Below are 23,794 nucleotides of genomic sequence, written 5' to 3'. Positions count from 1 at the left end.
TAAGTTCTACATTCTCAGCTCACATATATGGTACTCCCAGGTTGGTTAATAAAAGCCTATCAAGTACAGGCTTCTGTTTAACCCTGTATCAGCTGTTGATCCAGTATGGTCTACAGTGATTCCCAATTGTACTTCAAACAGTGAATATTTCCCAGGGGCATAACAAGCTCTAATTAATCCTCTATACTAACATTTACATTCCTGTATTTTCTTTTTGGCAAGAAATAAATCCCAATTCTTATGCATTAATTGAATGATAGCACAACCTCTCTAGGAAGTGAATTGCTGCACACCCACCCACCCCCCGAATGCAAGGCAACACACCTGTGCCTAAGCTGTGCATCTTTAGAGCAAGAAAACCAATTAGAGGGGTGAATTGTTCTGCCATATTACAGTAAAAAAACCTCCTGTCATTCTATGAGCTCATTAATGAACACAGGTTACTATTGCTGTGTTTTGTTCATCGTTTCACATATAAAAGGCACCTTTTTCTTAAAGTAAAAGGTATGGGACTTGATGTATAGCACCTGCATATGGACATATCACTATTTAGGTCATCTAGCCTGTACACAACTATAAAAAGGTTTATATGATGCTTTCATACGCCAACCCCAAGCATTGTGTATGCAAGTTGACCTTTAGGCAAGATCCCAGGGGGTAATTACTGCGAGTAGGTAACTGGTGTTACCATGACACTGTTCTATTTGTCTTCTGCACGCTGTTGGTGGAAGTACACTTCTCGCATCTTTCCCTGGTCAAAAACACACTGAGGCACTCGGCAAGTCATGCAATCGCTTGCAACATATTACAGATTGCACAGCAGCCATCGTTCAACCTCACGGAAGGCACCCAACATCGTAACACTGTAAATAAACCCAAGTCAGCGAATATCCACAAATATGTTTATTTAAAATCATGTTCCCGGTTTTAAGTTTCTGCTGTAACCGATAGATCTCACAAGCGGATGTTACTTCTTTTTCTTGCCCTTCTGAGCAGGGGGGTCCGGAGACTTCCCTTCCGCCAGGGCCAACTCTTTCTTTAGGCCAAGAAGCTTCTGAACCTCAGCATCAATTGTAGATTTTTCAGCTTTCTTACTTTTCAGCTCTCGGACATGGTTGCCCTAAAAAACAAAACATTTAATAAGTTATTCTAGCTCTATCCCTTTGTCCTCCACATCACCTAATAAACCATAGATACAGATACTATAATAATTCAAGCCCTACTTACAGTGCTCTTATAAAGTATTTACCCCTTCCTGATTTCTGACTGTCACATTTAACCATTTCAGATCATCCAGCTAATTTTAATATGTGATTCAAATAATTTAATTTATTAAAGCATTAACCAAAACTTATATTGCCCATATGAAAACGTAATTGCCCCCAAACCTAATAACCGTTTGTGACACCCTTGTCAACAACTGCAATCAAATTTTTGCAAAAGCTGCCAATGAGTCTTTTTACATCATTCTGGTGGAATTTTGGTACATTCTTCTTGGCAGAGTTGCTTTCATTCAGCCACATGGGTGAGTTTGAGCATGAACTGCCTTTTTACGGTCATTACACAGCATTCAAATCATATTCATGTCAGGACTTTGGTTAGGCCACTCCAAAACCTTCATTTTGTTTCCTTTGAACCATTCAGAGGTGGACTTGCTTGTGTGATTCAGATCATTGTCCTGCTGCATAACTCAACCGAGCAAAATTCATGGTTCCATCAATTGTGACAAGATGCCAAACATCGTGAAGCAGTGGTGAACCTGGGAAGGTTCACCACTGTTTCCAAGTTTTCTCCATTTGTAGATAGCTGCTCATCATGGTTCACTGGAGTTCCGGAGCCTCAGAAATAGCTTTGTAACCCTTTCCAGACTGATCGAAGTCAATGACACTGATTCTCATCTGTTCTTGAATTTCTTTAGACAGGGGCATCTTGCTGCTTTTTAAGGCCTCTTAGCATACATTACATTTCAAGACAGGTTCTATTTAATTGATGTTTGGCTACACCAGGGCTGGCAGTAACCATGTCTGGTGTGTGTACAGTGAAATTGAGTCCAATTACCAATTCAATGTGGTTAATTGGTTGATTTAATAAAGGAGGGAATTACTTTTTCACATAGGGCTAAGCAGGGTTGGATAGTTTATTCTTTTATAAATGAAATCATTTAAAAACTGTATTGTGTGTGTACTCATGTTATCTTCACGGAAGTGAAACAAATATGCAAACAGAAGAAATCGGGAAGAGGACAAATCATTTTTTACAGAACTGTAAGTGTAACCTATTTGGTTCACAATTTCCTTAAATGTCAGTAAAGTATATGTAACCAAATTCAGCCTCCTAAATATTATCTGTTTATTGTATGTATGAAGCCGATCCTGGGGATCCCCGTCATAGCCAAAGTAGCCAATGTGCAAATTACACGAGAAGCCGTTTTAATCAGACAGCATGCCCATGCATCTGGGAAACATATTCATGTGTTTCCAACACATTGAAACCAGCCATTTGCACGCTAGCCTTCTATATGGGTGTCCTATATACTAGTACTGTACATTGAAAGGGATGAGACCTTACAGCTCAGGAGAGCGTTTCATTTATAAATATTTAGTAGAGTGGGTATGACCCATAATTAAAGGACCATCATGTGAAAAACAATATAGAGTAACTATACCTTTACATTGACTGATGAATAAACGTACCTGTTTCTCTATCTCCTGCAGGAGCTCCTTCAGTTTTTGTGGGTCACCAGCCTTTGTAGATTCAATCACAGGGCCAGCAGTGGGCTCAGCTTTCTTTGTCTCTGGTTTCACCTGCAGGGATTACAAAATGTCAGTTCTCTTCTGGAAACCTGACAGGGATTAGAATACAACAAAGTGCTGCTGCGTGCGGGATTCCGCATTCTATGTATTCAAAACTTTAGAAGCTAATGAAAGTACGTGTGATTTGGCTCAGTCACTATGTTTACGAGTGGATCGGGGAAAGCACAACACAGAGATGTTAGGACTTATTGCTTTCGGCTGAATAAGATGGAAGGAAAGATGCACAACACTTATATAATTGTTTAGTGTAGCCATGATATGATAACTACATAAGAAAAAAAAAACAACAAACATGACCATGTGGTTTATTTACTAAAGCGGGAGTTGGCAGGAGAGTTGTGCCTCAAACCTCATGAATTCACTATGAACTATAAAGGGCCATTCACTGGGAGATTTCTCAGCAAGAAAGACAGACTTGGCCCTGCATCATGTGTACTTCAATCAGTAAGCTAACCTTCAAGAAACCCGATTGAAATATGCTTCAGACAGGAACAGTCAAGCTAAGCCAGGAGCAGAAGCCCCCTTGGGTGGGCCATTCATAATGGAAGGTGAAGCGAGATAAGCCTGCAACTCTCGTCAACACCTTCCTTAGTGAATAAAAGCACACTAGGAACAGCAAACAAAAAAAAAATGTCCACTGTAAAAAATGCTGAATCAGCCCTGTAGTGTAAACTGAACATGCAGTAGACAGATTACCTGGAGCTCAGGATTATCACCATTCAGCTGATAAGAAGGAAAGGGACATAGAAAGAAAAGTAAAGACGCCCAGTAAGCACCAACAAAAAGAGTGGAAATGATCCCAAATTGTTCCAGACGTTGCAACACAAACACTGTAAATGGCTCCCAAAAACGTATAACTTGGGTCTTCACCATATCCCAGCATGCAGTTCTTTATACAGGATATTGAGGTTTATCTGATATAGTAAATACATCTGGCTTTGTTATGGGATTTAGATCAGGCTAATATTACACAGGTTTAAAACTGCAGGTATTGCCCGACAAAAAGCTGTACACGTCTAGTAGCCACCCAAATAACCTCACCTGTCCACCTCCAAAGCGTTTTCTCAGGGATTCGATTTGGTCACTCTCCAGCTTCTGGAACAATGGACTCACCTGAGGGGTTACACATTAAAAAAAGAAAAAAACCGGTGTAATTCCTAGTACAAGATGCTGCAACAAACACAGGACTAAAGCAAGGCATGCAGCGTGTGGATGGAACAATGCCCATCGGGAATACAAAGAGTGGAAAAACACGGTTCGGCAACAGCAACACAAGAACGGCAACGCAGCATTGTCAATTCAGCAATACACAAACAGTTAAAAGGTAATAAAAATAATATACAGCTCCCAATATGTCCTAAAGAAAAGAAAAATCAAGGTCTCAAAACTGATTTGTTATATAGCTTGGTGGTGGTGCAATTGTTTGGTTATATATTTACACCACCAGCAATGGATTAAGACTCGGTTTTGTATTAATTAAATGTACAGACCACTGTCACAGTTAAGACATTCAACATGTATAAAGTGGCTCATTAGTCAATATTTTTGCCAAAAGGTGCAATTCTTTATAACATTCCACACTGATATTTCCCAAGACATGCTAGGTACTCACGGTGCCAATCTGATGCCCGCTAGACAGAGAACAGAAGAAGTCGCTGGTCAGTACTTTGGCTTCTCGTGGCATCAGTAGCTGCTCCTGAATAGTGCTGCCAACTGTTGGCATATACGGCTGGAGCATGACTGACAGCAGAGCAGCCATATTTACAGCCACCCCAGTTACTGTGCCTGCACGCTTTCTGTAGTGGGAATGAAGTTTAAGAAGTTTGAGTTTTTTTGCATAACTAAATCCTTTAAAATTATTAATTAGCTTGTGCTTATAATCAGTGTAATTGTATAATCAGTGTAATTGTTTGAGATCCACATTCTACATTTATAAAGACTGCTTGAACCAATCAACAACAATCAGTAACTTAACAGTACAGATAATATAATTGAGGTATTTGTGCAAGTCCTAAGAAAAGGAATGTAAAATGATTTAATGGTGGCATAAATTTAGAATAAAGTTCATTTGTTTAACAGCGTTAACGTGTATTCAGTGTATGGAACAGTAAAATATAGGATACGCCGAAAGTGGCTTGGTTTAACTCCTTCAGGGCTGGCGTTTGCGTACTGCGTCTTCCCTTGAAGACCGCAGTTTTAAAAAAAAAAAAAATATTTTAATTCCGTTGTCGTGATTCGCTTCAAATCGATCACGTGCACGGAATTGAGGGGGAGTGGCTGCTACGGATCGCTGGGGACACCCAGCGGTCAGTAGCAGCCGCTCCTCGCGATCCCATTGTTCATAGAGACGCTGGATCGCGCATCATCCATGACGTACCTGGTACGTCCCGGTCTGGCAGTAACCTATGACCCGGAAGTACCAGGTACGTCCCAGTCTTGAAGGGGTTAAAACTTGATAAGACTTGGCACATAAGTTAAAAGAGCTATTATGATTGATGATGCAAACAGTCAGCACCTCCTAGCAAGACAGTCTGTACTCAAGTGAAACTGAGCTAAATTAATTCTGTTAGAGAAAGAAAATAAACATATAACTTACTGCTCATCTTTGGTTCCCTTGATGCATTTCCATGGCTCATTTACTTGGATGTATTGGTTTCCATGTCGAGAAATGTTCAGAATACAACGCAGAGCATCGCGGATGCTGAAGAGGTAACACAAATACATTCAATAGGATAAAAGAAAAACTATACAGAAGAAAATGTGTTAAAGAAAAAAAGATTACACTGCTACACGCTATAAAATAACAATTAATCTCGGTGTACATAATATACTAGGTCACTCTCTCAAGTGGGCATACCGGACTTTTTCCAGGAGACGGTTGTATTGATGAAGCTCGGCGTTTACTTGGGCGAGAAGCCTCTTATCCTCTGCCAGAAGTTCCATGGCTGGGACGCGCCCTTCAAAAAACTTGTGTACAAACATGCCAGCCCTGTAGTGGATACAAGATCGTTTTCCAATCAAACGTTTGTATTCATGATTTATCAAATAATTCAGATTCCAAAATGCTATCAGACATTAAAAACGGAAGTATACCAGTCTAAACCTTGCTATATTACACGTGTTCTGCAATATGCACAACACACGTGTAATAGATGGAGCATTAGGCTGTTTTTTCGAGTGTCTATCAGAAGATCCTTTTGCTTCACATGTCAATTGTACTTGGTTGTGGAATTCTGGGGAGAGTTTGGAAATGCAATACTACTAGTACTTTGTAATGATGTATGTAGTTATTAAAGAAGTGTTACCAAGGTTGGTTAAATAGACCATTCCATGATATTCTGATCAAAAGAAATTACAAAACTGAACAGTTGACCATAAGTGAATTATGATTTCAGTTTGCAGGAGATCTTGTAAGCATTCTTGATGCAACAGCAAACATCAGGTAAACATTAGATAAGCAGATATAATTTCTTTATAGTTGGGCCATGCCTAAATCCATGTTTTGTGCCCACATTCTGATTTGCCTATTTATACCTGTTGACAAAGTTGCCCAAGTTGTTAAGAAGCTCAGAGTTGTTCTTAAGCATCAGGTCATTCCAGCTGAAGGCGCTGTCCTGTCCCTCTGGCCGCACATACAGCAAGTAGAACCTCCAGATATCAGCAGGAATACCGGTATCTTTGGCCATGTCTCCAAAGACTCCTACACCTCGGCTCTTTGAGAACTTCCCATCTTCATAGTTCAAGTATTCTGTTCAGAATGGGATATATATGGATTTTAGACACTGTACCGCACATTGCAGACACTCCGCCTCGCTGAGAAGCACCACTTCACTCATTTCATTCTATGCATAAATATAAACCTATACATTTACTCTCACTTGGATATAAAGGATTTTTTTCTTAATGAACTACAGGGTTCAACAAAACAAAAACACATAATAAACAGTTTGAGAATACAAAAACTTGTGGTCAAAGAACCTTCGATTAAACATCACCTGTTGCTACGAGATGGTTGACCAACGTATAATTATCCTCAACACCAAGGAGACACGATGGAAAGATCACACTATGAAAAGGAACATTATCCTTTGCCATGAAATTATAAAGCTGGACCTACAAAAAGAAAAAAAAAAAAAAAAAAAAGTAAGGAATGAAGAGGAATATGTGGAAATTGTAGACTCATCACTACCTTATAAGAATGGAGTCATTAAATGGCTGCTTAATAACTTTAGGAAAATGTGAGGAGTTACCTGCTGAGGATTTTTCCACCATTTCTCCCACTGATCCGTATAGTTGGCTGTTATAGAAATATATCCAATTGGAGCATCAAACCACACATAAAACACCTGTTAAAAACAAAATTATTACAACATACGCTCATGGCCTTTATAAGAACCTTTTTTATTGGCAGTATTGTAAAATTAGTATCTTGATGGACTGAAACACCTTATTTCATATAGATACACTATTTCTTAAGAATCACCTTGTCTCTAAAACCATCCAACGGTACGGGAGTGCCCCACTTTAGATCCCTAGTAATGCACCGTGGTTTTAAGCCATCACGGATCCAGGAGCGTGTTATAAAGCGAGCATTTGCAGTCCAGTCTCCTGTGGCAAAAGATTGGTCCAGCCATTTCTCAAGGCGTTCCTCTAACTATAAGAGAAACGTAAAGGGTTTATAAATTCCACGTTAAAGCATATGATATCCCAGCACCGGAAAACATTGCTAATGGTTACAAACCTTGGGAAGATCCAAAAACAGATGCTTGGAAGATTTGACGACTGGAGCTTGCTTGCACACTTTACACTGGGGTCTCTACAAATAATGGAAAATTACGATGGTATGGAGCATTTATCTTTCTCCCGGCACAAAGGCACTTTATCAGGTTTATGAAAAAACTCTTTCAATATTTTGGTAAAAACAACCCCCATCTGCCAACAACTGTAACTTAACTAAGAGTATGCGCTAATATAGGAGCTTTATTAGTATACCAGACCTTTAACTCTACTGCATTGATGAGCTTTCCACATTTGTCACATTGGTCGCCCCTGGCTTCCTCGTAATTGCAGAAAGGGCAGGTTCCTTCCACAAATCGATCAGCCAAGAACCTCTGGCACTTCTCACAGCGGAGCTGCTCTACTGTGTCAGTCAGCAAACAGTTCCGCTCGCGGAGGCGATTAAAGATGTCCTGGGCAATACTATGAGGAGTATTAAAAACAGTTCATAAGCACTAAGGTATACGTTTTACTCCATTATCCTCACATCAGATTCTCAATATATTTGCTCCTACTATGGCATTTATAGGAGAGTCACACACCACAGTGCACAGCTTGGGAGAACCATTGCTTCCAATAGGTTGAAAGGCTCCAACAATATAGGACACTAGTCACTTCTATGTCATATCTTTCTTCAACATTACTGAAGTTATGAGGGGGTAAAGGCAAAACTACATTTAAAACTCAAGAACTACAAACGGAGAACACTAACGGTGCATGGCATGTTTTGTGACATTCAAAGCTTATTAGCATTTAATCCAATTGAACACATTCTGTATATTTCACTGCACTGCAAATTGATCATATACGTTCCAGCATCCACCTTATACCGAAAGGATTGTTTGTGGTTACTTACGTTGTCTGGTGTTGAGTGGTCGTTCTGCCAAAGTAGTCAAAGGATACATTGAACCATTGGTAAATAGAAGTGTGGACAGCATTGTACTTGTCACAAATCTGTTGTGGGGTCAGCCCTTCCTCCATAGCTTTGGTCTCCGTAGCCGTGCCGTATTCATCCGTCCCGCATATATACAGAGTATTCCAGTTCCGAAGACGACAGTACCTGCAAAAACAAGACAAAAAAAAAATTTTTTATGAAGTGCTTACTCCAGAGAGCTTCTCCAGCAAAATGAACTTGGTTGGCCAATTATAGTGGATAGTTATTCATCTCTTCCTGAAAATCACTAATTGAACTATGAATTACTCAGGACCAGCTCAACCTCTTCTTGCATGGGTAAATTGCCGGGGGGGGGGGGGCTCATTCTAATAATTTTAGTGATATAAAACTTCAACTTTCTCACAAAAAAGTCTTTAAAGAATAACAGGTCCAAGGAACACTGTCAAACTTTGAAATCCTATCTGTACAAGAAAGATAAAAAATGTATCCCCGTAATTTAGATGACGTCAATTGCCCTAAAGACTGCAGTTGAAATTTTGAGATAATAAGTGAAACTTTATCTCTGGTTGAAGAAAAGCAATAATCCTAGTTTTAAAACATCTAACAATTTGCACACAACAAAAACTGTATTTCAGCCAAAAAAGTTACAAATTGCAATTTACTTCTGGAAAAGGTGATTTTTTTTGTAAAAAGATGAAAACCAAGGTGATGGTAAGGTGTTGTTTTTCTACCTGGCAAAGACATCCGCACTCAGCACAGAGCCAATGATGTTCCCAAGATGAGGGACATTGTTCACATAGGGCAGAGCACTCGTGATCAATACGTTCTTCTCGCCCTCTAAAGGAAGTCTGGAAATAAGAATATAGTGTCCACACGAGAATTAAAAGACAATGAGGGCCATGCAAAAAGCGGTAACTGGAGTAAAACAGCAGGGGTATGAACTGTTCCATGGTAAAATATTCTGGATTAAGATTGTCACACCAAAAAGTGTACAAAATCATATAAGATGTGATGTATCCTATGTATTCATATTTGTTGGCTTTTTGTAAATAACCTACAAAGTAAACAGCTACATTCAGAATGGTGTTAGGAAACACTTACACAACAGAGCTATGTATAAAGACTGGTAGATCTGTTTATACATACCACTATAGATCACTATAGGCATTACTCTTAATGAGCAGCGCCATGTTCGTAACAATCAGTTAATTGATTCAAATACAATCCAGCTCTCACTTACATAGGGTGTGATCTTTCTTTCGGCTTAGGAGCATCAACAAGGCCTTTGGCCCAAATTTCAGCAGCTGCAGCAATTTCCTCCTCAGACAGGTTCTGGACTGCAGAGTCTTCACCCTTTAAAAATAAATAAAGTAAAAATAAAATTAAGAAGTCCTATAACCAACATTCCAAACGCCAGCGGATTTAGGATGTGCACGCCAGAATTAAGAGTAACAAGACTTTTGCCGCAAATGCAAACAGACCTGAAACACAAAGAATGACATCAGCAAACAGAGCAGATTATAAAATAATATTTTATTAATATAATCATTCATATTTAATATTAAAGCGAAGATGCTTTGTGTTACCATGGTTAATGTATATTGCGATTACAGATCTTTTACAACTAAACATTGGCCGTTTCCCCATGAGAAGATGCTACCTCTTGTTCATTGCAGGCAGGCTTGTCAGTTGGGTTCACCGGTGTAGGCAGTTTCTGGAGGTACAGCTTGAAGGCCAAGGAGCCCTGTCCCTTTAGCAGAGATTCAGCAGCCTTCTTACACTCATCCAGCTGACTTATGTTGCTAAACCATCTCTTCAAAGCAGCTAGCTCTTCTATTATGAAGAAAAAAAACAAAAGTTTCAAATGGCAGCACTTCTCCTTATTGCTTGTGGTTCCCCCTATTTGTAAAAATGAAAAGAAAAAATCCCTATTGTTGTGGACAACGGGCTCTATTCACTAAAGGGAGGGTTTTGGTTCCGACTTCTACACGTCACTGTGCATTATGAAGGACCAGCCACAGTGACGTTCTTTTGCAGGGAGACCTTGGTTGGTCCTGAAATGTGCTCAAAGCATCCTTACCCAATTAATTGTGGATTATGCAGGGCCAGCTACGCCCTTCACATTGAAGAAACATGCCAATGTTGGCCCTTCACAATGAACAGTGAGGGGAGGGAGCTGAAAGCACAACTCTCATGTAAACTCTCTATTTAGTAAATTAACATTAAAAGGTGTGATATAGAAGAGGTCCATGGGTGGCAAGAAAGGGCAAAAGCACTAAACGTCACAAAATTAATGAATTTAGTAAAGATAATTTATGATCTATAGGCAAAACGAAAATAAGCCAGAAGCTACCGATTTCAGGTTACTAGTGTTTTCCTCAATACGCTACACAAGCCTCACCTGGTAGATTTGCCACATCTGAGACAAGAGGGTAGATGGCGCCCCATACAACAATATCAGCGAGAGACAAAGCATTCTAGAAGACAGAATAATGGCAAGGTATTATAGCAACACAAATCTGAATATTAAGAATACAATTTAGCTTATTCTACTTGGCAAGAAATGTAACGGGTCATATCTATTTTACGGCAAGTCTTTAGTCTGGCCTAGCAAATTATGAAACTGAGCTACAATCCATGGATTTGGGTGGAAACCTGAGCCTCCGATTAACCGAGCTCCATTGCATTCTGGAAGTCTTTTGCTTAAGTCAGAATAATACATTTGCCAGGCTGCATCAGACACGATATGCTCTGTAGCTTGGGGTTAAAGAGATTTGTCAAAACACCACTCTTACAGAGACAAGAGGACCTTTGCTCAGGCTACAGCCCTCCACCTGTCAATGGCTTATATCCAGTATGTTTTATTAGTAGATTCGCACAAATGGCTTCCATTTTAGCCATTCACTGATTAGCTGGAGGTTTTATAATGACCTTCCACAGTACTCTGTGCTTTCTTGGAACAATTAAGTATTGCTAGAGAAGGATGAGAAGGCAATAAAATGTGGGATGTAGGAGCTACACATACAAAACTACTATTTTGGTATGCCATGCATTTAAAGATTAAGATCACATAAAATTATTGAAATACATATTTTTTTTTAAAAAGACTATTTTAGGAATACATATTTCCATGCCAGTGCCAAGTTGGCAAGATCCCTAAACTGAGAATCAAAAGGAGAAAGAAAACCCACACATGCCGTTATAAATCACATCTGTTTGATTGTGCAAGCCAAGGTGCAATATCTAAGTACTTACATCAACAAGATAGACACTATTCTTCTGCGCAAGGCTCTGGTCAAGTTGGACAAATGCCTTGCGGATGGTTCCTATGGCTTCTTCCTTTTTCTTTCCTTGAACTACATGAGAATGTAGGGCGGCAAGTAACAACGGCTAGAGGTAGAGACAAGGATCAATGACATTTTAAAACCATAATAACATAATTGAACTGCCAGTTAGAGAATGCATTCATCACAATGTACCCAGCGACTGACGTATTTTATAGAACCTACTTGTAGCTCCATGGACTCCCATTCCAGCCACTGATTGTTTAGGTCAGTAAGGTCCTTCCCAGATGACAAGAAAAAGTACCTATGGGGGAAAAACCAAAAGATATGACCTTAATTTCACTTTGGGACAATGGTCAAACAATTTATAGATGAGAAAATTCCAGCCAACCGCACCCTTAGAGGATTTATTATTTTACTCTCTGAAGAAGAAGAACAAATCCACATATAATGAACACAATTCTTTAGTGATTTACATATGTGGTCCAGAACATTTAATTTAATTACATTAAAATTTAACTCCAAGTACGAACTGGTTTGTCAGTTTGTATAGGAGTACAGATTTTACTCTATTGGACAGCTGAAGATATGAGGCACTGGAATTTAATGTGATTTTAGATTATTTTCTGTGATTTTGCCAGCCCGCTGAAAAACGTGTTGTAACCATTTGTTAAGAGCCCACATCTTGGACACTGCTTCCTCATTACAATGTGTAGAAGGTCCACACCTCAGGTTCCATAGACTAAAGGCCATAAATAATGACCAATGCACCTGCTTCATGATGATGAGAGATGTTGCAACACAAGAACACCCGCCATTAAAACAAGATTTTACATCGGGTGTGATATACACTGTAACACATTTGGCATTTCTATACAAAGAATTTCAGGCAAGCAGAGCTGTTCTGTTCAGCCCAGGTGAGCTATCTTGGGAGAATGGTTCTATATATCGGTAGATGTGAATGCTACCCGTTTCTCCTTCTGCAAAGACTACTGTGGTATAAATTGTAAACAGGCCTTACATTATCACAAGCTCTAGAAAGAGTCGAGGCCAACAGGGGATGACCAGACAGGATTTGTAGTTTTGTTGTTTTGCGATTCAAATAGGGCTTGAGGCCGAGGACTATACTCATCTCTTGGAGAGTATTTAAACTCCCAATAAAGAGGAATGTAGGGGGCATTTAACGCCCTATTGTATACTTTACAACCTGCACCATAACCAAGCCTTGCGTTTTACCCAACAGCAGTACCAAGGGCTCTTTGGTTAGGCTTTGGAAACAGCTGTGGTGATGGAATACGAACAATAAGGCTTGTTGCACCAATCACAGAATCCCCCACTTCCCCAGGACATAGGCCCCTATATAAAGCAGGACATAAGGGGCACATGGCCGCAGAGTGGGCTGTTGACAGGAGATATGGGTTGACAGCATCCATTGTGTGGGGACCACTAACACAGTGCGGTCCAGAGCCGTGCCAAATCAGTGATCCATTTTGCATGCATTGCTCAACAGGGATGATCATAGTTAGATCTACTTACCTACAGATCGCGTTGGATGTAAAGAGGAAGTTTCCATTGTCTAGTTGCAGGGCTGGCAGTTTCGGCTGTGACAGAAAGGGCACAACCTTTTCTGATGGGGAATAAAATGCGACTGCAGATTAGATAAATTGCCAAGATAGATATGAAAATTCTTCAGACACCATTTGCCAAGTAAGCCAACAAGTATTTCACAGCAAATATAACAAAAATTAAAGAAACTGCCAGGCGAATTCACATAAGAGCTTCATCATTTATTTCTATTAATCAATAAAAAACTCAGAACAATTATCTTCTGACCATCTAGACTATTATAGAATTCTAACATCATCACCCCTTTGTAACAACCTAGATTTTTTGTAATCCATCATGTGTAGTTTACGTTCTCACTACGTGGTTCGCTTACCTTCTTGTTGCAGCCTTTGGACCTCAACATTTGTGGCCCAGAGAGCGGCAGCTGCCAGCACCTTAACCCCATGCGGGTTTCCCTCACTAACAACGAGCTTCATGTCGGCTAAAGGAATAAAGTACGATCACCCGGCACCTACACTTTCATTCACAGCTGATGCAACGCATAGGAAAGCATCACGCACGTGGGCCGCAATGGATACTGGGACATGTAGTGTCAAGTAACAGCCCGACAACGCAAATGGCAGCAATGGAAGAACTACAATTCCCAGTGCGCAATACGTACGTAAACGTGCTTTGCGCATGTGGGTGTGCGCTCCTAGCGGACCATCTGTTGACTGGAGCGAGTGGTTTCCTGGGGAAGGGTTTTGCAATGCATTTGTGTGTCACCGGGTTTGGAAAGACCATGTCTACCGAGAATAATAATAATAACAACTTCAGGCGGGCTTTCCTAGCAATGAGGGGCGTAACTAGGAGCCACCGGGCCTGATGCGAAAATTCTCCCCAGTCCCCCCAACTTCAAAAGCTAGTCTGTGCCGTCATTGCCCCCCTAGTTCTAACATAAAACACGCAAATTACAGACATTTACTAATACTCACCAACCTACGCTCCATCTCACCCCACTTACATATCCATGCTCACACAACTACATGTCTGTACTCATACACACGATTACACATCCACGTTTACATACATGCATCCATATATATATATACACACACACACATACATCCTACCCCTGCTTACCTTCATACAATGTGCAGGCAGCCTCAGTTTCACTGCAGGGTCACGTGACCCGATACGCTCCTGTCTCCCCGTGCCAGTTTGAAATAGTTTAGAAAGGGTCTTCCGACCTGGATTGGTGCAGTCGAGTTCGGAAGGGCCCTTTCTAAACAATTTTTAACCGGAACAGGAAGCAGGGGTCGCGCCGGGCCCCCTGCAACCCCTGTAGTTACGCCAGTGCTAACCATGTAAAACAGTCGGAGGTATGGAGAATAAACATGTTCGTTACATACCCCACAATTAACATTTCCGGGGCCAAAGCGTCGCCAGAAACCTCAGAAAAGGTTTACAGAAGCCGATGGAGCTTTATTACTTTTGGTGGGTCCAGTCGCGTGTCACCATATGGATTAAATGCATGGTTGTCTTTTATTGTCATGGGCAGTGTTCCCTCTAAGCTGTGCGCTTGTGCGCGCGCACATAGCTTTTTAAGAGAGCGCACATGTCCAAAAATTGTGCACACAACAGTTTTTCCCCAAAAAAGAAAAAAATATTTTTTTTAAAACAAGAGAAATTTTCTGCGCACGCCAACTAAGAAAAATTAGATGGAACATTGGTCATGGGCCCTATGTTATTGATCCGAAACATATACAAAACATTTTTTGTTGGTGAGCAATACATGCTCGTGTGATCGCATTAAATCCAGTTTAATACGGCAACTCACCCTAACGCATACTACGCTAACGAGTTCACGGAATTTGATATTTGAATTTGACAGCAAAGCACACTATATACAGATGCGTTTGTGTATAAATATATTTATGTATTTTATGTGGCGCATGTTTGTTTTGTTTTGTTTCTTACTAATGTTTACTAATAATACAATATTCATATCTTACTGATATCCTAATTGTACCTGTAGGCCTGCCCATCATCTACTACTGCTACTTAGCCAGGGACCTCGTGTCCTAATGTATTTTGCCAACTGTACCCTGATCAAAATGTCTGTAGACTGCTGTACTTATTCACTTAATACAGACACCCACCCACCCTGTTATTGTTGCTTAAATGCCCAAGCTGAAAGTGCCCATGGCATGAACCACTTAAGTCAAGGGCGATATGGAATCCATCCTCAGTTATACATGACATACCCTGCAGCCTCAAAAATGTAAAATATACATACATACATACATACATAACAGCTTCCACTCTTCTGGGAAGGCATTGTACAAGATTTTGGAGTGTGTCAGTGGGAATTTTTGCCCACTCATCCAGTAGAGCATTTGTGAGGTCAGGCACTGATGTTGGACGAGAAGATCTGGCTCGCAATCTCCGTTTCAGTTTATCCCAAAGTTTATTCGATGGGGTTGAGGTCAGGGCTGTGTACGGCCAGTCAAGTTCTTCCACGCCAAACTCATCCAACCGTGTCTTTATGGACCATGCTTTGTGCTCTGAGGCACAGTCATGCTGGAATAGAAAAGGGTCTTCCCCAAACTGTTCCCACAAGGTTGGAAGCATAGCATTGTCCAAAAGGTCTTGGAATGCTGAAGCATTAAGATTTCCCTTCACTGGAAGTAAGCGACCCAGCCTTTGAAAAACAGCTCTATACCATTATCCCTCCTCCACCAAACTTGGCGCAAAGCAGTCAGGCAGCTAACGTTCTCCTGGCATCGGCCAAACCCCGACCAGAGAGTCAAACACAGAAGTGTGAAGCATGGGGATTAGGCAGAAGGCACCTCTCAACTACTGTATGCATGATGACTGGAATGACCCTTTAAAGTTTTACCATTAAACTAAGACGCAGAATAGAAAACTAGCATCATATCTACAGGGTAATCTTTAGCAGTGATGTAAGGTGGAGCAGGGGGTCCTATACCCTTGAGTAATACGGTCCTCCTCCAGCAGCTCAGTCAATTTCCTTTGTATAATATTTAGGGGTCTGCCCATTCTTGTTCAGCATAATGTTATTTACTTTGTATTTATACTTGTGTGTGTACATGCATACATTCTCTTCAGACGAGAGAAGCAAATAATGATGATTCTTCCTTAGTAGAATTGGGGTAAAGGGAGGAGCGCTGTGTCTGTGTGGTTATATTGTGGTTAATGCATCTGAGCTCGGCTACAATCCCATGATCAGCTGTCATCGTGCCAGTCAGAAGAACTCCCTGTACTTCAGAAATTTAAAACATTTAGTCTATGAATTCTTTATGGGAATAAAGGCACATAGTCCGTACAAAATCGAGTAGACTGTTTTTATATAAGAGATACATTATCACTATTAATTCACAAACTATGTTCCAATTACCACGTTTTGTGGATATTATTCTTGATGCTTCCGAGGTCATCGTCGTAAGGAAATTTTCATCACTGCATGATACACTTGGTCTGTGGCAGCTGAGAGAAGTGATTTTAAGGATGCCAGCAGTGGTATATAGTGGGTGTGGGGAAAGCTGAAAGTACAAGAAGAGAAGTGATGAGACAAGTGTTAAAAAGCAGGAAGTGTCGACGATAGTCACTTAACAAACCTCTATCAGTCTCACACAGAGTACGTTCTTTCCCCTTGATGCTTGGTGGTGAGATCTGTCGTGAAAAAGACATCGAAGCGTATAAAAAAGAGACATTTATTAAGGTATCAGCAATGGAACACTGATCAACGTGCTGATCATTAACTTCCCTTCTCGAACTATACTTGGTGAGTAAAAATTCTACCCTTCAAAAGTTGGAGGTCTTTGGAGGAGACTTGAGGTTTTTGGGAGGTCTTCCTTTGCACGGAAGCTTATCTAAATACACTTGAGAATGTAAATATATTTTTCTACCGTTTCTTTTCACCCATCTTCATTTTCTTCTACTAATCACTGCTTGTTGGCTGTAAATTACATTATGACCTTTTGATGGCCTGAGGCTAAGGGTTGGTATAGCCTGAATTTTACCAGTAGATCAGTAACAATGCAATTCTATTTTTCCATCTTTAATTAATTAAAAGTATGAGCTTTAAAAGCTTAAGCCATTTGTCAAATACACTTAAAATGTGTTTAATGAGACGAGTTATATTATCTGGAAAGGCAATACATTAACTCCTTTACAGTAAAACAAGAGTTTGTAACTTATTTCACGATTCCTTTTTAGATAGTTTCCCCATAACTATTACCTAAGTAGGACTGTAGAACATTGTTTAATTTAATTAAATGAAACTAGACGGTGTTTCACAGTTAATTTTATTGTCCACTCAAACTGAATGATACTATTGAGGTGACTGTGGTATAAACCACAAACGTACAAAATGTTCCTTTTTTTCATTGTGTTTTCTTATGCTAGAAGTGTAGCGTGTTTTATCGCTGCTTTAGATTTTATAGTCGATACAATGTGGCAGTGACATATCGAATTTTGTGGTTGTGATGGTTTCAGTCAACCTTGATAGGCCCCGGGTTTCCTTATATATATAGAAGCTGGGGGGGTAGGGGTTTATTTCCTGTGCCCTCTCGTGATCGTGTCTGTTAAAGTAGTGAGTAAAAGGACATGTTTAAGGGCAAATAATTTTGTGTTTATAAGAATTTTTAAGACAACTCAAAAATTAGGTATGACCTACATTTAGTTTGGTATAGTGTAATATGGAAAAGGGTGGATAGAGAACTTAATAGGTTCAAATAGGAGTTCTATAAGCCGCTTTACCAACTTGAAGGAAGAACAACGTGTTGGAACGGTCTAAAACATCTGGTCATTTAAATCACTGTTTGCAAGGACCACATATTTAGAGGTTTTAGCATTCAAAATGGGGTGTGTTTGTAATGGGTGTATACAAATTGGTTATTTTTGTCCTTAAAATATGTTACCTGGGTATACAAACTATGCTCAGCCATGATGTTTACAATTTGCAAAGGCAGCAAGTTACTTAGTGAGTGTGGACTCATTAAAAGCCATCGTGCAGAAGACATCTAGAGCGCTGGAGCAAAGAAACTATATGAGTAGTTCAACACAACATACAACAGTATGAGTACGATTCATATGCCGTAAGCCCCATGCTTTTGTGAAGAGGTGTAGAAAAAAGTCTCAGAAGGTATAAAATCATTTATGGTATCTAAATAAATAAACTTGGGTCCATTGGAAACTACCAATTATTTTAAGGTAATTCTCAAGAATGTTTGCACTTTTTGTTGGAAGTTCCTGTCAAGCTAATGCGAACATGTGGTTATAACTGACAGGATGTAGTTCTTGTGAGGAGGAGCCTTGTAACTTTACAGAATATGAACATTCATTTGGTGTGGAACAGAGTTAACAATAGAAGTTTATGTGCAGACGCCTGTCTCTATTGAGTACATTTTCCATGAAGTATACGCACTTAGAGGTCCAATGTTTTGGCCACAGCAGGAGGCTCCTCAAGAAGCCCTTTATTTTTAATGATATATTCTGAGTTGAGTAAAAGGGACCTGAGATGTAACTTCTGACTTGCAGTCAATTTAAACAACTTAAAAGATACTAGTATTGAAGATATGGCACATCAAGTGTGCCACTTCCATAAACCAACAGATAGCCCTCCATATGTGCCTTTGCCTATCTCTTTAAAATAAAGGGGTCTTGTAAGGCGTCTAAAGATCTCGCTCTCAAAAATAATAGTTTTTGATGCTCAGTGTAGAATAGTTGTCAAGATATATGTTTGCACCAGACCCAAACTGACCATCTTGTGGCCGCTGGCCAATAGTTCCCCATAGTTACGCTATCTGCTTCTCTAGTAGACAAATTAGTTTTTGCAGTTAGCGGCTGCCAGCTGGATATGCAGAGTGGTACATTGTATGGGTATAATAAAGGTAACATGTAGCCACTGGCTGTAATGTAAACGCCTGTATATGCGTACATCACTTGGCGGCCACTGGCCTTAAAGTGCCCAAGCCATGAGTAACCCACCACAGATGCTGCTGATTACTGCTCCTCTGTGATATGTTCGGGTTGGAGTCCTTGAGCAATTTTATCTGTCTTATATATCGTACCTAGAAAATGTTTAAGTAATTATTACCTATAATCACACAGTTTAAGGAACATTGTAAGTGTCAGCTACTCGTTTTGGGTGAAATCCTGACAATTAGGTCAATCATGGTTTCTCACAATGATGATTGTATTTACAAATCACTAAGATGTTTATGTTTACTATTATATGCACACGTGTATATATATATATATATACACACATATACATACATTTATATATAAATTATTTTTTAATAAAATGTGAAAGCCTCTGTGCTTTATTAGTACTTGGGTATATGTATTAATAGTTGGTAATTACCTAGTGACAAAAAGTCCCTCTTGTCTCACTTCATAGTAATGGGAAGAACCTGGCACTTATTGTTAGGGAACTGCAATGTCTGGTTTCTTACTATATAAGTAGATGAATACATTGAATCAATGGCTTTTCTGTATTAAGCCAACATCTGTTGTCTGGATGGGCTTCACCTAAATGTTGGGGTGAGGCTTCTGTACCTGGTGGGGTAGAAGGTTGGAGGAAATTTTAAACTAGGATATGTGTGGGGTAAAGATTTAATTAAAGAGGTAGCTAGTGTAGATTTATGGCAGGGCTTAGCTTTAGGAGAAGGTAATGGCGGTATCAGCACAAATAGCTAAAGATAGTTAAAAGTTGCTTAACACAAAAACATATTCACTTGTAGTAGCCTGATATGTCTGCTAGCAAATAGATGAAGTTTTCTAAACACACTAAGCATTCAGATTCCAGGTTGCTGCTGAAATGACCAACATGTAGATACAACAAAGCAAAAGGTCAGCGCATGCACAACAAATACGCACCTATCTGAGTCATAAATATTGGGGATTCTATCACACTCTATGGTCATATATTGCTTAGCCCACCACTGTGTCAAAGTACCCCAATTTGAATTAGTGAGACTACACTGCATTTTATCCCACCAAGACCTTCATGCAATTTAAAGCCTTCTCTGGACACCATTAATGAGGCACCTGTATGGTAGGTGTTGTGCTTAATCCTAATTTATGGTCAGAACCTCCAAATATGCACAAAATACAGAAAGAGAAGTACAGCAATAAAAGCATACACATTCAGATTCTGGAGTGCTGCTGAAAATGATGAACAGTATGACACTATTGGCATTGTGGAAATATGGATGATTCTCAAATTACAAAATGAAAAAGTAGAACATTGGCCCAGGTATTAAACATGGGAGATTTTTATGAGGAGGCTAGATGGTTTGAATAGTTCTTATCTGCCGTCAAATCTATTTTCATTATCCAGACATTGACTAGAATACAGGAACAAGTAGTTCAGCAAAGGGAAATAGAAATGACACCTGTCTGGATCTGGTGAACAATGTAGACCTTTCAAATAAAGGAGCATTTGAGGAATATTATCCATAAAATGGTGACACTCCATATTCACAATTCACAAAATCAAACCAGGAGGGCTCCACAGAACAATAAACTTCAGGAAGATGAACTTGAACAGGCTAAGGTCACCCTGGAGCTCATCACCAGGAATGAACTGTTCTCAGGAAGACACACAGAAGATAAGTGGAATATTTTCTAATTAACATTAATAAAATACACCTATAGGCATGTGCTCTTTGGTAACAGAAAAAAATGAATTATGTCATAGCATGTGGGTCTGTTCCCTATGGAGTGAGATTGCCGCACATTGGGATGAATTACGGAAATTTTATTTTTTCCCCTTTTTTGGTCGTTGTTCACTATTTTGTTTGACCTAGAACATTGATGAACTAATTAATTGACCTTTGGACAATAAATGATTGATTGTTATTTTTTGGGACAGTATTTACTAATTGATGGGGTGGGACACCTGTGCACCATTGGTTTTTGGACTTTTTGATATTGATGAATTAGTTTGAAGCAGTGATCTGATTTACTGAGGATTTTGTGCGTGTCATGTGTTTGTGTAATCATTGATTAAAGGATTTCAGGAGAATCAAGTATTTGAACACAGATACTTGTCACCGTGATTGATTGCAATATACTGTAAATCTATAATTGCATTTATCTCTGTTGGATTCACGTGGACTCTCTTCCTCCTATAGTTTTATAATCTGACATCAAGCCAAGAAATTTTTGTTGCACTCCATGGTTCACTGTATCAGCGTTAATCAGTTAATAGAATGAACATTCCTTATAAATAGGATTTTAATTAAATGTTTCTTCCTTGAAAGGAGATTTGGCCAGCTTGGAGGACTGGTCAGTCAAGTTGTAGATGAGATGCAATATTGACAATGTTATAGATTTTGGAAAAATATATACAGTGACAATTAATACTTTAAATGGGGTTGTGTTTGGTAAATTGTTATGCGAGGAAGACTTGGGAATAATTTTAGACAAACTGTGTTCAATGTCAATCACCTGCTGCAAGGGCCACTTATGTAGATATTGACATGTATAAAAAGGGGTATTGGCACAAGTGGGGAAAATATGATTTTGCCTCTGTACAATGGTGCATGATACAATGGTGTACCTTGAATATGTAGTGCAAGGCTGGCACCTGTTCTTAAAAAGGACAAGATGGAACAGAGGTGGGCTACAAAGTTTATAAGAGGAATGGAACGCCTTAGTTGTCTGTACTAGAAAAGAGGTGCCTTAGATATTGTCTTACATACTGGCACAATATAACCCAATCTGTGATGACCAGTTCATTTATAGGACTGTACAAAGAACAAAAGGTTATCCATTCAGAGTTATCACATAAATCTGCAAAAAGGGTTCTTTACAGTAAAAACAATAAAGATGTGAAATGCATTACCTACAGGGGTTTCAATTGATGCTTTTATATATGGGCTGGATTAATTTTTTTTTTTTTAATCTTGATGGTCTTTTTTCAAACTAAATTAAACTTGTAAACTTCTCAGTAAATGTCACAAACCTGGATGCATATGTCCACCATTGCCAAATTAATGACATGTTGCTAATGTGGTCCCAAAAAACTTCTTGGGGGCTTATTGTCCTTGGGACCAGAGGGCATGCTGAAAATTACAGGTGCAAATTGTGATTAAATACTATACCTGTGCTGCTGTTCAATTGCATAGTTACAAGGGAGATCTCTTATCTCCCCATCCAAACCATTGATACCACAATGCACTGGGCCAAGCCAGCACAGCCTCCATAGCATGATGTACATCATAATACACGTCTTTAAGATGCGTAGGGCCGGAGTATGATGTTGTATCTCAGTGCTCAACAGTAAAGACAGCAGTCACGGCTAGTGGTGCTGCACTTGGTGCACTGGTACCTCCTTTTTATTAACCTTTAACTTTAAAGTGCTAAATACAACTCTGCAAAATAAATACAATATGCTGAATATACACAATGGCTAAAAAATAAATATCTACCAAAGTCATGTATTTTTTTTATAAAAAGGCTAATTAAAAAAAAATAAAATCAAACCATTACCAGATTGATTTAACAATCTAAACTATGGAATCTTCCAGCTAAAATGGAGGACGTTGCTATAAACATTTTCCAGATTCAAAAGACAGGAAGTTTAGTTTCCATAATTGTCTTGGAAGGTCATATGTATCAGATGATGTTAATTCCTCCCATATTTTTGTTCTAGGCTTCCTGAAATGTTCTCAGGACTTTGGAAGCTTGATGGTCACAGCTGGAAAAGGTCTAGCCCGTCAGCCAAACCATTGATTCTTAATGTTCACAAAAGCTACACATTCCACGCTCCTAATGGGAATACCATCTCTTTGAAAGAAGGGGACATCCTTGTATTGCTAAGCAAAGATGACAATGAATGGTGGCAGGTCAGGAAAATAGGAGACACTGAAAGCACCACTCCTTTCAGTGTTCCCAATACATACATAAACGAGCTGATCTCCGGAAGAAATACAGGATGCAGAAAAGGTAAATATTAAACTCTTATTATATGGCATTCCATTATTGTTCATGGAAAAGATTATATTGTAGATACCAATTGCATTTACACACCATCAGAGGGTACAAGCTGTACCTATGCATGGGACCCGAGCAAGCAGTGGGGCCCAACCTCCATGATCTGTCAAAGCCCTCATTTACCCTCTCAGCATGCCGCCTTGGGACTGGGGTCTAAATGCCTGCTGCATGGGACTTTTCTGAGCCCGTGTAGGCTTTGGTGTCCCCTTTCTGGGGATTCGGGCCTGGTGGCCCCATTGTGAGCCCAGGGCAAGGCAGTAGGAAAAGCATGGGAAAAGATGGTGAGAGGAATATGGGGTGCCTTGTCTTTAGGTTTGTATTGGACCCCAAGCTTTCCAATGACAGCCCTGTTACATAGCCTTGCCTACTAGTACCCACAATATGATTTCCAGCTTCTGTTGACTAAATCTACCATGATTCTCTGCAATTTCAAAGATCTGCTTAGGATC

At 39.6% G+C, this 23,794-nt stretch overlaps 2 protein-coding genes across 4 annotated transcripts in view; one reads left to right on the top strand and one right to left on the bottom strand.

The window, feature by feature from the left end:
- Positions 1-888: 888 nt before the first annotated feature.
- MARS1 (methionyl-tRNA synthetase 1) lies at positions 889-13,898 on the bottom strand. 2 transcript variants are annotated; one of them, XM_053455742.1, is made up of 22 exons: positions 13,708-13,898; positions 13,305-13,395; positions 11,994-12,072; positions 11,740-11,874; positions 10,886-10,961; positions 10,145-10,317; positions 9,725-9,837; positions 9,216-9,332; positions 8,446-8,649; positions 7,811-8,012; positions 7,555-7,629; positions 7,297-7,467; positions 7,064-7,159; positions 6,809-6,926; positions 6,348-6,561; positions 5,671-5,802; positions 5,410-5,514; positions 4,426-4,609; positions 3,855-3,926; positions 3,510-3,536; positions 2,694-2,804; positions 889-1,120 (listed from the first exon to the last, which is right to left on the bottom strand). In XM_053455742.1, the coding sequence occupies exons 1-22, from the start codon at positions 13,808-13,810 to the stop codon at positions 968-970; spliced, it is 2,751 nt and encodes a 916-aa protein (XP_053311717.1). In that variant the 5' UTR covers positions 13,811-13,898; the 3' UTR covers positions 889-967. The 2 variants fall into 2 exon arrangements, with proteins under 2 accessions (XP_053311717.1, XP_053311718.1); XM_053455743.1 differs by lacking the exon at positions 3,510-3,536.
- Positions 13,899-16,950: 3,052 nt separating this feature from the next.
- ARHGAP9 (Rho GTPase activating protein 9) overlaps positions 16,951-23,794 on the top strand; it is a 44,088-nt gene continuing 37,244 nt past the window's right edge. Inside the window, exons 1-2 of one of the 2 annotated variants that reach the window (XM_053455738.1) lie at positions 16,951-17,121; positions 23,005-23,297. In XM_053455738.1, coding sequence (XP_053311713.1) covers positions 23,015-23,297 — 283 coding nt within the window. In that variant the 5' untranslated portion in view covers positions 16,951-17,121; positions 23,005-23,014. The remainder of the gene's footprint in view (positions 17,122-23,004; positions 23,298-23,794) is intronic. The other variant, XM_053455739.1, reaches the window with a different exon arrangement.

This window comes from Spea bombifrons, chromosome 2 (assembly GCF_027358695.1).
Source record: "Spea bombifrons isolate aSpeBom1 chromosome 2, aSpeBom1.2.pri, whole genome shotgun sequence".
Lineage (NCBI taxonomy): Eukaryota > Metazoa > Chordata > Amphibia > Anura > Pelobatidae > Spea > Spea bombifrons.
Note: the sequence above shows the minus strand (reverse complement) of the source record. Positions and strands in the feature narration are given on the sequence as shown.